The sequence below is a fragment of the Salvelinus namaycush genome, chromosome 37, assembly GCF_016432855.1.
Source record: "Salvelinus namaycush isolate Seneca chromosome 37, SaNama_1.0, whole genome shotgun sequence".
NCBI classification, from domain to species: Eukaryota; Metazoa; Chordata; class Actinopteri; order Salmoniformes; family Salmonidae; genus Salvelinus; species Salvelinus namaycush.
This window is the reverse complement of record NC_052343.1, coordinates 24,983,190-24,998,231: the sequence shown is the minus strand read 5'-3', so window position 1 is coordinate 24,998,231 and position 15,042 is coordinate 24,983,190. Positions and strand designations below refer to the sequence as shown.

Here is a 15,042-nt window from a genome sequence, read left to right as displayed (position 1 = left end):
AGGGGTGTCTTCATGACGTCTTACAACTTTAACAGTTTACCGTTTAAGAACCAAACGGAACGGTGAGGGCCCAACTGAAGTTAAAAAATGTTTTGAGTTGGAGTGAACGGTTTCAAACGGTTTGCAACAGAATCGGCGTAATTAATATACCCCAGGTAGGTTTGTATTGAATTGTTAATGTACTTTTACTAGCAACTACAATAACGTTAGACCTTACCCACTGCCACTGGGCACACACCGGTTAAATCAACGTTCAACCAACGTGGAATGTACGCTGAATTGACGTATGGTCTGTGCCCAGTGGGTAGGGATGAAGCCCCAGCCAGGTCGTCAGAAAGCAGAATGTCTGAAGAAGCATGCATTTAACTAACCACTCAATAAACAAAATAACTCGAAATAATGTTTTCATGCCAGTGGAAAAGGTGGCATCCCTTGCAATGCTTAAAATGTGCTTATGTTCGCTTGGCAATTGTCATCTACTGCCTCCAGGCAGGCTAGCTAACTAACTAGCTACTACCATGGTTCTCATCTAGAACTCAATTCAGAACCGCACTCACCAGGCAATGCAGTTTTGCGTACCGCGGTCCTGACTCCTGTTGTTATCCACGGTCCCACGATGCTTTAGGTTACTACCTAGCTAGACATTTCCGTGAACATATTGATAATTTGGTTGTTTTTCAGAAATGTATTTTTTTCTTGTTTTTCTCTTTATCGAATCACACAATGTGCCCGAACCCCGGGAACATTTATGACTCTATGCTATTAGAACCAATGAAAAGGAAGGAGAACCTTGCAAGTACCCGCCCTACACGTTCTATGGCTGCGCAGTACAGCGTCTGCGCACATCCTGCCGCGTGCATCAAGGCTTCTGTGTGATCGCTATGCGTGCAGGACGACGGCTGCTACTGCGGAGTGCCATGACTCCGTTCGCTCAAAAGCAAGCGACGTTTCTGATGTCCTGTGTTGCTCTGCCCACTTGTGATGTTAAGAACCAATGTGTACTCCCACCTCAATTTCAGAGCAGCCCTTTAGGTTGGTCTACATTGCAAAAACAACCAGCAGTCTACCTGCTTTAGGTCTGTCCTGGATTTCTTCTGCCTAGTTGCCACCATCTTGGTTGCAAGAATCAAGAAGGACTGGAGACAAAATGGTGGCTTTATTTTTTTATGGGCTTCAGCAACGGCACCACTTTACATCATACCAGTGAAGTGAAATACCAAAATGACATGCCATGTCCTAGTAAGGACAGTATTTCAACCATATAGTAGAATTTGTACAAAAAAAGAAAGGGAAACCACTCATGTCTTCTATGAGCAAGCCTGGGCCACATGTAAGTGCCTTACCATAGACCAGTTACTGCTATTCACTGTCTTTTGGGGTATGTTTAGTCCAAAACCAACTGCAAATCCATGATATTTAACCAATCAATAGGTTGGAATGGTGCTATTGATAAGATAAGTCTACATTAAGGGTTGAGAACATCATGGGTTGTCAAGGATCTGTACACACCACTCTTTAACCAACAACTAAGCTACCCCCTAATGTAAAGCATTCTTCTGTCAAATCAATCCAGTTAAGAACTATGTCTATTGGGTTTGGTAAATAAAACTAGACTCTCTTCCTAAGATACAAATTGAGGGTCAATATATGGCATAAACAATAGGAATTGTGTAATACAATATGTAACTCCAATTAAACTATAGCCAGTGGTATGACCTGAGATAGTTTGGACTACATGGTTCTGCAAACCAATATGCCATTTACAGGTGATTTAAGAGGAAACAAATCTTGAGTCAATCTATCCTTAGAAGCTGGTTTGACAAGGCCACAAATTGGACATATTCATGAACAAGGCGGGATCTGTAAGAGGTTCAATGATGAATGTGTCTATTGGACAAATAACGCAAGGCAGGTAAAACGGGGGGAGCTGATGTGTTCAATGCAAGTAACAAATGCACTTTTTACACTAATCATAGAATGCACAGTGCATCACGTCACCAGTAGGTGGCCATCGTGCTGCAGAACTGCTACCCACATTTGTTTTTTTGCTCTAACCCCGAGGTCAGCATGTACCTTGGGTGTGGACATCATGAAGGACAATGACACAAATAAATGTAACATCAGTAAAAAAAATTAGACAGGCCTACAAGCATACTGTCACTGTCATATGGATGAAACAGCTTGATTGAATTTGGGTACAGTAAGTTAAAGTGGGTGCATCCATGATGATCAGCATAGCTCCTTGAAATGAAGTGTGCTTTTGACTGATCATATGGAGAAAACCCAAGGCTTTCTTGACTCACTACCGATTATCGGTGTAAAGACAGGTCTCAAAATTCATACAAGCTACCCAATGATTGTAGAAAAGTAAGTAAGGTTACTCAGCCTTGAGATCCGTACCCTTAAAACAAATGTCTCTGTAAGTCTCCCATTGGCGTTAATGAATGATTTACGTGAAAGTCTAATTTGTGGATTTAGCACATGGGGGTGTGTGAAACTTACTCCTCAGCCTGAACTGTCCCCACTTGCGCCAGCGAATAGCTAGCTTTTTGCATGGCACCAACTGGTAAGACACTTCAGGAGGGCGGTCACGTGTGCTAGCAAGGCAGGTATCCTGGGTTTGAGCCTCGTGTGAGCCAAAAGTGGTACTCGCTAAGCAAGCAGCGTGACGTCCTTTATAGTGGTGCCGTGACCCAAATCTATAGTTGCACTGGGGTCACTATTGAGTAAGTTTGATGGGTGAGCGTAGCACATGGGCATGTGTGAACATTACTCTCAGCCTGAAGTGTCCCCACTTCTGCCAGCAAATAGCTAGTTTTTTTTTTTTTACAATCTTCCAACTGGTAAGACACTTCAGGAGGGCTAGTAAGTGTACTAGTAAGGTAAAGGTCTGAGCCTCAGTGCAAGCTTAATCAGGAGAAATTGGTACTCACTTACACGTCCTTTACATAGACACTTATGTTGCCGATGTGGAATCGCTAGCTAGTTGGTGGTGAGCTAGTAGATTCCATCATGCAAGTTTTGCGGTTGTTGTTTCCCTTGCTTTGCACAGGACATTCATTGCTTTTGGGAAGCAATGGGTAATGCTCCAGGACTTGATTTCATCCGGTATGTCAATGAGTCATGTGCACGGACCTTCGCGGCTGTGGAAACAATGGCCGTGTTCCTCTGCTCAGAATGGAATGGTTCCAAAAGTGCATACTCAGTCAACAGGGAACAAAACCAATAAATTGAGCTTGAATGCACTCACTTAAGCTGAGCACCCCCTGTTGACTGAGTATGCACCTTTGGAACCGTTCCATTTGGTCTAAAGTGTGAACTCCACCTATCCAGCAAGCTAAATCGTGCGCACATTGTCCCAATCCCAAATCGACCCCTACGCACTTGTGAGGATTTGACAGATGTAAGGAATATGGCAATAGCTCCACTTGCTCACCGATGGGCTAGGTGGAAGTTTCACAATGTTGCGAACACCTGTCAAATCCCCAAAAGTGCATAGGCGGTAGGGTCTAGGGGTCGATTTTGGATTGGGCCATTGGATACTGTCTGATCCTCTACCTTTCTCACCAAAGTGTGCACTTGCTCATGCTCCCTCAAGGCATTGGATTAGTGTGAGCATTAATTTCCATTGTATAGACGGCAGTGCCCATTTCTGGGAGAAGGCTCAGGAATTGGGAAGCAGCCCTAGGGAGACCTGCCAGGTGAAGGACAGGCACAATAGGAGTGACCAGTGCAAAGGACAGTGACGCTTGACATAACCTTGTCCCCAGGCTATTGCGCACAGTGCATCTAAGCCTGGGATATGAACGGTTCAAAGTTGGCCTTAGAAGAGTGACTTAAGTAAAGTATTTGTCATCATTTAATTTGAGCAAATCACACGACTGCGAGGTTATGGGGAAGTGTTTGTGGAAGATGATTGGTTGGTAGATTAAGCAGATTGAACCAATCAATGCCTATACACTGGGAGTTTCTCCTGGTCTTTCTGTATTGGCTAACAAAGGCCAAGTTTGACTCGTTGATCCACCAGACTGAGCATTTGGGCAGAAGTTTCTGGAACAAGATCACACTCATAAAGAGGCAATTTTCCTTTTCCCCCCAGACACCTCTGTTCTTCTGGCTACATGATTCTGAACAAGTCTGATCTACTGAATAGCTTGTGTTCAACACAGATCCATTTAGAAGTCTGAACCCGCCATGATGTTTCTTTATAGTTGAAAAACTACATCCTATCTTATAATTGATATAAACCATCATCCTATGGATCCTAGACATGGTACTTCTATAATAACTTGTGTAGGATGAACATTCCAGTGTGTAGGCAACAAAGCACTAACATAAACATATTTAGCCTACCACGAGTTGGAAAGTCGCAAAGATGACATTTCCACCTTATCACATGATCGCATTCATCATTAGTTGAACACCATGACTGATGGGTCATTTAAAAAAGGTCAATCTTTGATTTTTAGGAAAAAATACATTTTTCAACTTTAATGGCACAAAAGTAACATTTAAAAAATCAGGGCCAATGCATTTGTTTACGTTTGGTAGGCAATAAAGAAAGCAACAGTACGATTTGAAAAGGCTAATTTACATCACAATGCTACGTGTGGCTTGCATTGGAATCACTGGACTTTGTCGTGTCCTAAGGAAAAACATGATCATGTGTTAACAGATCCGTGGCCACCCAGAGGACTGGCAGCAGAAGTCATCTAGAGCAGTGGTTACCAATCTTTTTCGGTTACTGTACCACCAACTGAATTTTGCTCTGCCGAGACAACCCCTGAAGTGCCCCCTCATGTGCATTTTACAGTAGGCCTATGGTCTCATGAGTCTTCTCAAGTACCCCCTGTGGATAGGCTAAGTACTCCCAGAGGTCCTAGTACCCCTCATTGGGAACCACGGATCTAGATAACAGAACCATTTTGTGAATTGAGAGACATGACCACAATATAGTGAAAAGATGATACATGAGAAAGCCTTTCAAAATGATACCAATATTCCTGGTCTGGTAGTTTGGGAACATCTCACCTTGACAGGTTTTCTGATCTTGAGAAAGACACCATGGTTGTAAAGGCTTGGCAATTGCAAATAAATAATCTCTTAAATAGTTTTAAAGTGAAATCCCAATGGAAATGCACATGTAAAAAAACGTTTCTAATTACTCTACAAAATGGACAGTCATTGTTACCGCAGACCATCTTAACGGTTTGCATGGGTCCAAATCTATCTGCAAAAACGTTATTGCCACTTGGTCTTTAGCAAATTGTGCTCGACTACTAGCTTCAATAATGCTCTCAGAGCATATTAAGGCATTATTCCCACACCATGGTATTTCCAGGGGTAATTATAAGGGTTTAACTGAAGTAACCATAACAATCTGAAACATTGATACAAAACTTCTCAAATTCACATGATTGTAGAAATTACATAAAAAAATCTCAGTAATTCCCAGTTCTTCAGTCACCATCTCGATCTATGCAGTGCTACATCAATGTCATCCTACTCTGGTTCAGAATTAATGACCTACCCACCCCAAGAACCATACTGGTTGTAGTTCCTCAGTTCATTGTTACATTATTATTAATTTTTTTAAACACTTGTTAAACTGCTCCATCATCAAGGAAAGAATCCTAACTTGAGACGTGCACGTAACTCGGACTTTCGCAAATCATGAATTGAGGTCTGCATAACAGTGCAACAATATGTGGTATGTGCATCGATCTCAAGTTAGGGTTCGGACCTTCGAATATAAATACCATGCATCGTTTCCATTATCCAAGGTTATCGGACCCATGAGAACTCTGGTGCTTCAGAAACTTCTGCAAGGAGGAAAAAGTCTCTGTACACTCAGTGCATTCGTACAGCACCTCTGCTGGACCAATTTTTTCACCATTCCCACCCTTGACATCATCAATGTCCCCATGACCCACTAAATCCTTTACATTGTCTTGGTCAGAGTCCAGGTCTGGATTGGAGTCAGCAGTGGGAGATGCCTGTCCTTCCATGTCCGTTTCCCCCCTTGACTGACTTGGGTGAATCTCAAGATGGCGCCCTAGAGCAGAAGAACTCCGGAAGCGACTTGGACAGTGAGGGCACTTAACCATTTCACTACCTGGTTCCCTTTTGTGGTACCGCAAATGCCGTTGGTACACACACAGCAGCCCAAACTTTTTCCCACATTCGTCACACTTGTAGTTCCTCCGTACCTTAGGAGCAGCGGACACTTCTCCAGTAGATGTGGTTTGCTGATCTTCACCATTGTCACTGTCCAATTCTGCAACAACACTGTCTAAAGACTTCTTGAGTTTTATTTCAGATGACGCATTCTGTTCCAACACATCAGAATTCAATTGGGAACCACCATCTGGTTTAGAATGCAATGCCAAGTACTTAAGACTTGGCTTCTTCTCTAATTCAGGTTTGTGATACATGGCTATATGCCTCCGGACATCACAGCGTTGTGGAAAATGTTTCCCACAGAGAACACAAGTGTGAAGAGTCCCCTTGTGGGATCTATTGTGCCGAGACAGACTACTAGAGTGACTGAATACACGGTGGCAGTGCTTGCATGGATGTAATTTTGTCCCAGAGCCTTTTTTATAAAGTGGGGGCCTTCCTCCCTTCCTTGCAGGTGCTTTTGTTACGATGCACTCAATGCGAGTATACCTTTGCCACTTTTTTACAACTCTTTGTGACTCTGAATCCTTATTTAACTTGTCAATTTCTTCCTGTGTTTGATGGGTAAGATGATGCTCCTTCAAGTCTGTTAACTGCTGGAAGCGATCTCCACACAAACCACAGCGGTATGGTCTGAAAGAGGATGGTGTTTTGGAATCAGATTTGCCATTGTGGGTCTTCACATCAACAGTTACGTCACTGCTGTACTGTTTGGTCACATCGGTAGTAGGGGTGCCGCTGCTGTACCATTTGGTCACATCGGTAGGGGTGCTGTCGCTGTACTCTATGGTATGTGATAGCTCATCTTTCTGAGACTGTTGCTCGATTTTAGATGAAGAGTTCACAGATAATGGTTTGTCTTTGGAATGACTGAGTAAGTGGCTCTGCAAGTCGGAGAGCCAGAAAAAACACAGATTACACTTCTTACAGTGATATGTTTTCTGTATTATGTTCTCTTCACCATTGTCTGACTTCCCCATTTGTTTGAGCCCCAGCGATCCATGCCGCTCTTTTTGATGAACATACAGGGTCTCTTGTTTCAGAAAGCGTCTTCCACACTGACCACAGCAGTAAAATATTTCATGGGCATGTTCTTGGAGATGTTCCCTTAGCCACTCTTTATCTGTGAAGATCTTGCAACACAAGGTGCACTTATAACCTTGCTCTAAATTCCGATACTGTTGATGGTGTTGTAAACTCAGCTGGTTGTTAAACGATTTTCCACATGTTTCGCATCGGTACTGTTTTAGAGGAGAGACACTGCAGCACTGGGAGTGAGATACTGTGTTAACACGTAGATCAGTTTTTGCTGGCTTAGTTGTAAGTACAATGGTCTTTGAATTCTGATAAGGTGAAGGAGTTGAAGATGGCTGTTTGACAGAAGAAGGGTTGTTTGATGGTCCAGATCTGTCAACCACTATGAAAGTTCCATTTTCATGGAGAGCATACTCACGGGGAACTTGAAACCCATTGGGTAAACTGTCAAGGGAAAATGAATCTGTTCGTTCATGAGTTCTGAGTCGTTCATGAACAGTAATGTGTTTAACCAAGTCAAGGTAGCGCCTGAAGCCATCCCCACATTCTGTGCAGATGAAGGCATCAACATCTGGTTCAGCGGAGCTTACGTAATCCATTAGGGTGTGTTCAATGATCAAAGTTAAATGTTAAACATGGTTAGTTCCATTCTTCATGAGCACCTTGTTTTGTAGAACTCTTCCTTTGTCTGGTCAACAACTGAAAGAGAAAAAATAAGTTACTACTTTACCAAACATATGGGGTGGTAGGTGCTGGTCCTGACTAACTATAACAGTTTTATTACAACACCATGAGTAGGAACAAAAATGATTGGATGCTACAAATTTCCAAGCCTCTCCTGCGCTGCAAAGCCTCTCCTGCGCTGCAAAGCCTCTCCTGCGCTGCAAAGCCTCTCCTGCGCTGCAAAGCCTCTCCTGCGCTGCAAAGCCTCTCCTGCGCTGCAAAGCCTCTCCTGCGCTGCAAAGCCTCTCCTGCGCTGCAAAGCCTCTCCTGCGCTGCAAAGCCTCTCCTGCGCTGCAAAGCCTCTCCTGCGCTGCAAAGCCTCTCCTATATCGGCTTTCAATTCTGTTAAAAAGGCTGACACCTTTTGAAACAAAGGAATTCAGTCTCATTCAAATTAGATGAAGACAATTGACACCTGTATTGTCCGGATACTAGCTCCTATTATCAAAACGGCCTAAAAAGAGCAGCCAAACAGTTACCTTGATCGAAACCATACTTTGCTTCTAATACCCTCAGGTCAACCATTTTGAGAAGCTTTCGCCACACCCAGTAAGGATTGATGAGTGATCAAGTTTTATGTGACAGTAACTATCAAACACATTTCAGAGATTGGTAGGAAATGGACATGCTAATGATTAAAATTATGCTCCTTTTTAACCCAGTCCGATGCAAAACACGAAAGTCCACTTTTTGTAGTAAAAAATGTCATCCAACGGGTTTCCCCATGACAAAAGTGAATAGTACGCGCACCCTCAAAATCTTCTAAGCATTTATACTTGTGCTTTACAGCGCCTTCAAGGCGGCTTTACAGTGAGGTATACGGGACACTTATGGCGTACACAGAGTAAAAAACATTCAGCAGGTCCATGACAACATTCGTGTCCCTTGAGTGTGGCAAATGTGAGCATCCATTTTGGCTGCATGTCACGTCACTTCTATCGTTCACTTCCCAAGATATTTCCAGATATCTCTCACACTACATAGCTAGCAGCTTGGTGCCTGGCTGTTTTTTACAAAAAATATATATGTTACATTGTTAAAGTTCCAAAAATGGCCTAGCTAAACTATTAGTGGAGCACAGCAACATGCGGTTTCCAGACATTAGGCTACGTTAAAATTGCTGGCCTTTATTGCATACGAGTACAATCATTTAACATCAACCTTAGCTTAGTACCCACTCTAGGAATAATGCAGATCATATTTTTACAGATGGAAGATGTTAGCAATGACAGATTACCAATGCATATACAGTAGCTACTCTGAGGAAAATGCAGCTTCCCATAGGCCTATTTGTGTCTGAGACATATCCAAATTAGCTAACCAACTAAATTTCGTAAAAATCACTTGACAAAAGTGAGGAGAACCATGGAGTACGTTTACATGCACACTAATAATTAGGGCTGTGACGATACCACTACTGCAATATTTTTTCCATGGCAAAAATGAAGACACGAAGCAGACCAAAATCTTTGGTCCTTTAAAAACCTGATGTATGTGAAATATTGTGTGCTATAGCTTGGGAAATAAATAAATGTGACTCAATGACAACATAATCATGCTTGTTTCCAACATTAGGGCTGATTTCCTAAAGAAATTAAATATGCTTCGTGTTTGTTTCCTTGCCACGTTACTAATGAGTTTTGCGATACTGGTATCGTCCCGGAACTACTAATAACTTAATACACTGCTCAAAAAAATAAAGGGAACACTTAAACAACACAATGTAACTCCAAGTCAATCACACTTCTGTGAAATCAAACTGTCCACTTAGGAAGCAACACTGATTGACAATAAATTTCACATGCTGTTGTGCAAATGGAATAGACAAAAGGTGGAAATTATAGGCAATTAGTAAGACACCCCCAAAAAAGGAATGGTTCTGCAGGTGGTGACCACAGACCACTTCTCAGTTCCTATGCTCCCTGGCTGATGTTTTGGTTACTTTTGAATGCTGGCGGTGCTTTCACTCTAGTGGTAGCATGAGACAGAGTCTACAACCCACACAAGTGGCTCAGGTAGTGCAGCTCATCCAGGATGGCACATCAATGCGAGCTGTGGCAAGAAGGTTTGCTGTGTCTGTCAGCGTAGCATCCAGAGCATGGAGGCGCTACCAGGAGACAGGCCAGTACATCAGGAGACGTGGAGGAGGCCGTAGGAGGGCAACAACCCAGCAGCAGGACCGCTACCTCCGCCTTTGTGCAAGGAGGTGCACTGCCAGAGCCCTGCAAAATGACCTCCAGCAGGCCACAAATGTGCATTTGTCAGCATATGGTCTCACAAGGGGTCTGAGGATCTCATCTCGGTACCTAATGGCAGTCAGGCTACCTCTGGCGAGCACATGGAGGGCTGTACGGCCCCACAAAGAAATGCCACCCCACACCATGACTGACCCACCGCCAAACCGGTCATGCTGGAGGATGTTGCAGGCAGCAGAACGTTCTCCACGGCGTCTCCAGACTCTGTCACGTCTGTCACATGTGCTCATGTGCTCAGTGTGAACCTGCTTTCATCTGTGAAGAGCACAGGGCGCCAGTGGCGAATTTGCCAATCTTGGTGTTCTCTGGCAAATGCCAAACGTCCTGCACGGTGTTGGGCTGTAAGCACAACCCCCACCTGTGGACGTCGGGCCCTCATACCACCCTCATGGAATCTGTTTCTGACCGTTTGAGCAGACACATGCACATTTGTGGCCTGCTGGAGGTCATTTTGCAGGGCTCTGGCAGTGCACCTCCTTGCACAAAGGCGGAGGTAGCGGTCCTGCTGCTGGGTTGTTGCCCTCCTACGGCCTTCTCCAAGTCTCCTGATGTACTGGCCTGCCTCCTGGTAGCGCCTCCATGCTCTGGACACTACGCTGACAGACACAGCAAACCTTTTTGCCACAGCTCGCATTGATGTGCCATCCTGGATGAGCTGCACTACCTGAGCCACTTGTGTGGGTTGTAGACTCCGTCTCATGCTACCACTAGAGTGAAAGCACCGCCAGCATTCAAAAGTGACCAAAACATCAGCCAGGAAGCATAGGAACTGAGAAGTGGTGTGTGGTCACCACCTGCAGAACCATTCCTTTTTTGGGGGTGTCTTACTAATTGCCTATAATTTCCACCTTTTGTCTATTCCATTTGCACAACAGCATGTGAAATTTATTGTCAATCAGTGTTGCTTCCTAAGTGGACAGTTTGATTTCACAGAAGTGTGATTGACTTGGAGTTACATTGTGTTGTTTAAGTGTTCCCTTTATTTTTTTGAGCAGTGTATTAAACTGATTATGGCAATACTCAGAGTTTTGCATTATTCATGTAAACACTTTCCTCTGATTATCTTAAATCAGTGTAAGGTCCTAAGCAAAGTAAGCATAAACCGTTAAAACACCTAGTTCTTCATAGAATTTGACTTATTTTTGCATTTTATTATTTATCCTGAAGAGGGAGCTCTTTACATAGGCTTATAGCTATAACTTAGTGCATTACAGTAAGAATGGACAATATCACCCAACGCAACTAAACCTGTCAGAGAGGAGAGTGAACTACTGTGAACTAATTGTTACTGCGTCTACGGTGAGTGCTTAATAGATAGGAGCTTGCCAGCTCAGTAAAGTGCCAAAAATGCACACCGGCCATATACTGTTACTTGAAGTGCCATGGAAGGGTGTTGGGTATCGTGACAAACAATGGATGTAAAGCAAGTGCCGTTCTGAGAACGTTAAACTCAGTAACCTCACAGACCTTTAGTGAAGCCCATGAAAACTGGTGTGTTATACAGTGCATTCGGAAAGTATTCAGACCTTCACTTTTTCAAAATGTTGTTACATTACAGCCTTATTCGAACATTTTACATTACTTTTCCCCCCTCAATCTACACACAAAACCCCCTAAATACAAAGCAAAAACAAGTTCAGAAATGTTGGCAAATGTATTAAAAATAAACTGAAATATCACATTTACATAAGTATTCAGATCCTTTACTCAGTACTTTGTTGAAGCGCCTTTGGCAGCGATTACAGCCTCGAGTCTTCTTGGGTATGATGCCTCAAGCTTGGCACACCGGTATTTGGGGATTTTTGCCTCAATCCTGACTAGTCTCCCAGTCCCTGCCGCTGAAAAACATTCCCAAAACATGATGCTGCCACCACCACCATGTTTCACCGTAAGGATGGTGCCAGGTTTCCTCCAGACGTGACGCTGGCATTCAGGACAAAGAGTTCAATCTTGGTTTCATCTGACCAGAGAATCTTGTTTCTCATGGTCAGAGTCCTTTAGGTGCCTTTATGCAAACTCCAAGCGGGCTGTCATGTGCCTTTTACTGAAGAGTGGCTTCCGTCTGGCCACACTACAATGAAGGCCTGATTGGTGGAGTGCTGCAGAGATGAGAGAACCTTCCAGAAAGACAACCATCTCCAAGAGGAACTGGAGCTCTCTCAGAGTGACCATCGGGTTCTTGACCACCTCCAAACAAGTTGTAGAAACATCAAGGATGATCAATGGAAACAGGATGCACCTGAGCTCAATTTTGAGTCTCATAGTAAAGGGTCTGAATATTTATGTAAGGTATCTGTTTTGAATTTTTTATAAATGTGCAAACATTTCTAAAAACCTGTTTTCGCTTTGTCATTATGGGGTATTGTGTGTAGATTTATATTTCATTTTTATCCATTTTTGAATAAGGCTGTAACGTAACAAAATATGGAAAAGGGAAGGGGTCTGAATACTTTCCGAATGCACTGTATTTCATCTTTGCATAGGGTGTTCCTCAAGCTCTGTCATTCAAATGTTTTCATAGGTACAAACTATATAGCATGTTAAAAATTAGCGCGTCGTAGCTAAGTTTTAATGTATGGGTTGACACTTGTCAGAGACTGGTTCATATTCACGTTTCGCCACCCCCATTTCCATGACGAGTGCTAGCCAGCTAACTAGCTGTGTGAGAGTACTTGACACCGTTCACTGAGGATTAGTGCCACCTGGTATCCTTGGGACATCCCTACGCTAAATTTTGACCTACGCTAAATCCTACCCATAACCCCTGACCTAACTCGAAACTTATCTGCTTATCTTAATCGGCGTACGGTCAAAATCGAAGTAAGCATGCACCAAATAAAACACCTGGTTTTCTGAGCAATCTTTCGATTTATTAGGACATATAAACAGCTTAAAATCAGCTTTCCAGCTGTGTATTTGATCCGAATCAAATAGGCTTTGCAAAAATGAACACTGTCACGGTGCTAGGACGTTTATTTTTATTAGCAATTTTCTGCATTTATTTAAGTCCCATCAGGTAACCTGATTTCAAATGTGTCCATGTAAACAGGATTTGAGAAATGTATTGTTTTAAAACAAACTAATTATGTTAATCTATCCACAATAATCGTATTGTGTGCACGTAACCGTGCTCATTTAAGTTGTTCCTTTCAATTGACAACTACCAGAATTTAGTGTCTACAGCCCTACAATCGATGAAAACATAGCTAAATACCAAAACATGGAAAACTTGTCCTGTCCGTTGTTTTCCAATTGGATAGCATGATGCAGCTCAGTCTTCAGAGGCACATTTTTTGCTGCAATCTCAGCAGTTTATCCTCCTTTCCCTTGAATAAACACCCCCCCCAAAAATTGTTTTGCCTTTCTGGTGCTCCTAAAGGCTGTGGTGCTTACATTAAGTGTTCTTTTCAACAACAAAAACATTTGAAATCAGATTTCTGAGGTACCTTTGTAGAGCTGTTTTAAGCACAATCCATACAGAATGTTTTTGATTTTTTTATTCCAGCTATAATAAAAATGTTGGCAGATATATTGGTTATCGTGAACATTTCCAAACTAAAAGCAGATCCAAACATCTCATATCGGTCAAGTTCTACCAAATAGCTAAATTTATAGTTCATGAGAACTTTTGTACAGTTATGAAAAATAAGGCAGTAACAGTTAAACGCTGATCATTTTCAAAAACATGTAATTTAGCTACCTAAATCAGCTAGCTAGCTATCATACTCAAAAATACACCAGAAGTGTCCATTTTGAATAAATTGGCTAGCTAGCTAACTAGCTAGCGTAGCTACATGAACTGTATTCTTATCTAAACATGGTTAGCTAGCTAGCTAGCTAGCTTTCACAACCCTGTATGCCCAGATATATTTTTGTATATATATAATAAGTTCACTAGATACCCTTATGACAGTCTGGCCAATGGCCACAGTCAGTTAGCTATTCTCTGCATGTGTAGAGCCAAAGTTAAAGCATCGTGACAGCTGTCTTGATATTAACAAAATGTCAGGCTGTTGCTTGCCTCCAACCCTTCAAAAGTTATTAGAGAGATGAGAGAAAAAAAAAAAATGTATTTAAACGAAATGCGGACATGTGTGTGAAATGCATTGTATCTGGCTTGTAAGGAGACAACCGGGTGACAGCAGCAAGTTAGCTAGTTAGCTAGCTAAATTCTTCGCTTTTGTTTGCGCAATGACGCCACAGCTACAACTACGTTAACTAGCGTAGATTGCGCGAGGCCTATCTGACCGTTCATAAAGCTAGCTAGCAAGGTTAGGTACCACTTGTATCGGATCGAACTCTGGAATGTACTTACCACATTTCTAAAGTCTGATTAGGTTAGACTTTCTCTGCCCATTCTTTATATCGCTCCACTTATGTTACATTGTGAATCGTGTTGTATCCATCCGGTTCCCCGCTAGTTAGCCCCATTTTTTCTACATAGTAATTAAAAGAATCAGGGGAGGAGAAAGGGGCGGAGATCATCGGCTATTCTTTTTCTTCTTCTTCTTCTTTGGTATTATGGCGGTCCGCAAACAAATATTATAGGTGAATGCCGCCACCTACTGTATTGGCTGTGTATCATCCTTCTATTCTGAAGTATGAATGTATTACCTTTGTGAAAAATTGCCCTACCAACTAACCCTGCACTCATTAAAACCTCACCACTATTCCACTACATTGGCCCTATCTGATCCTACATGGGGGCCAGCAGCCTGGGAGGACAGGACACTATCGTTCAAAACATCTGTGACTCTTCTGCAGTAAAATCTTGTACACCCAAGTGCTTCTCAGTAGCTGCCACCAGAACATCTATCCTCTGTAATTTACATTCCATTCCTGCAGTACA

General features: G+C 42.7%; 1 protein-coding gene across 1 annotated transcript; it reads right to left on the bottom strand.

Moving 5' to 3' along the window:
- Positions 1–1,159: 1,159 nt before the first annotated feature.
- On the bottom strand, positions 1,160–14,685 carry LOC120031233 (zinc finger protein 2 homolog). The gene is made up of 2 exons (XM_038976896.1): positions 14,509–14,685; positions 1,160–7,914 (listed from the first exon to the last, which is right to left on the bottom strand). Exon 2 carries the CDS (start codon positions 7,812–7,814, stop codon positions 5,775–5,777), a length of 2,040 nt encoding a protein of 679 aa, XP_038832824.1. The 5' UTR covers positions 7,815–7,914; positions 14,509–14,685; the 3' UTR covers positions 1,160–5,774.
- Between the last annotated feature and the right edge of the window lie 357 nt (positions 14,686–15,042).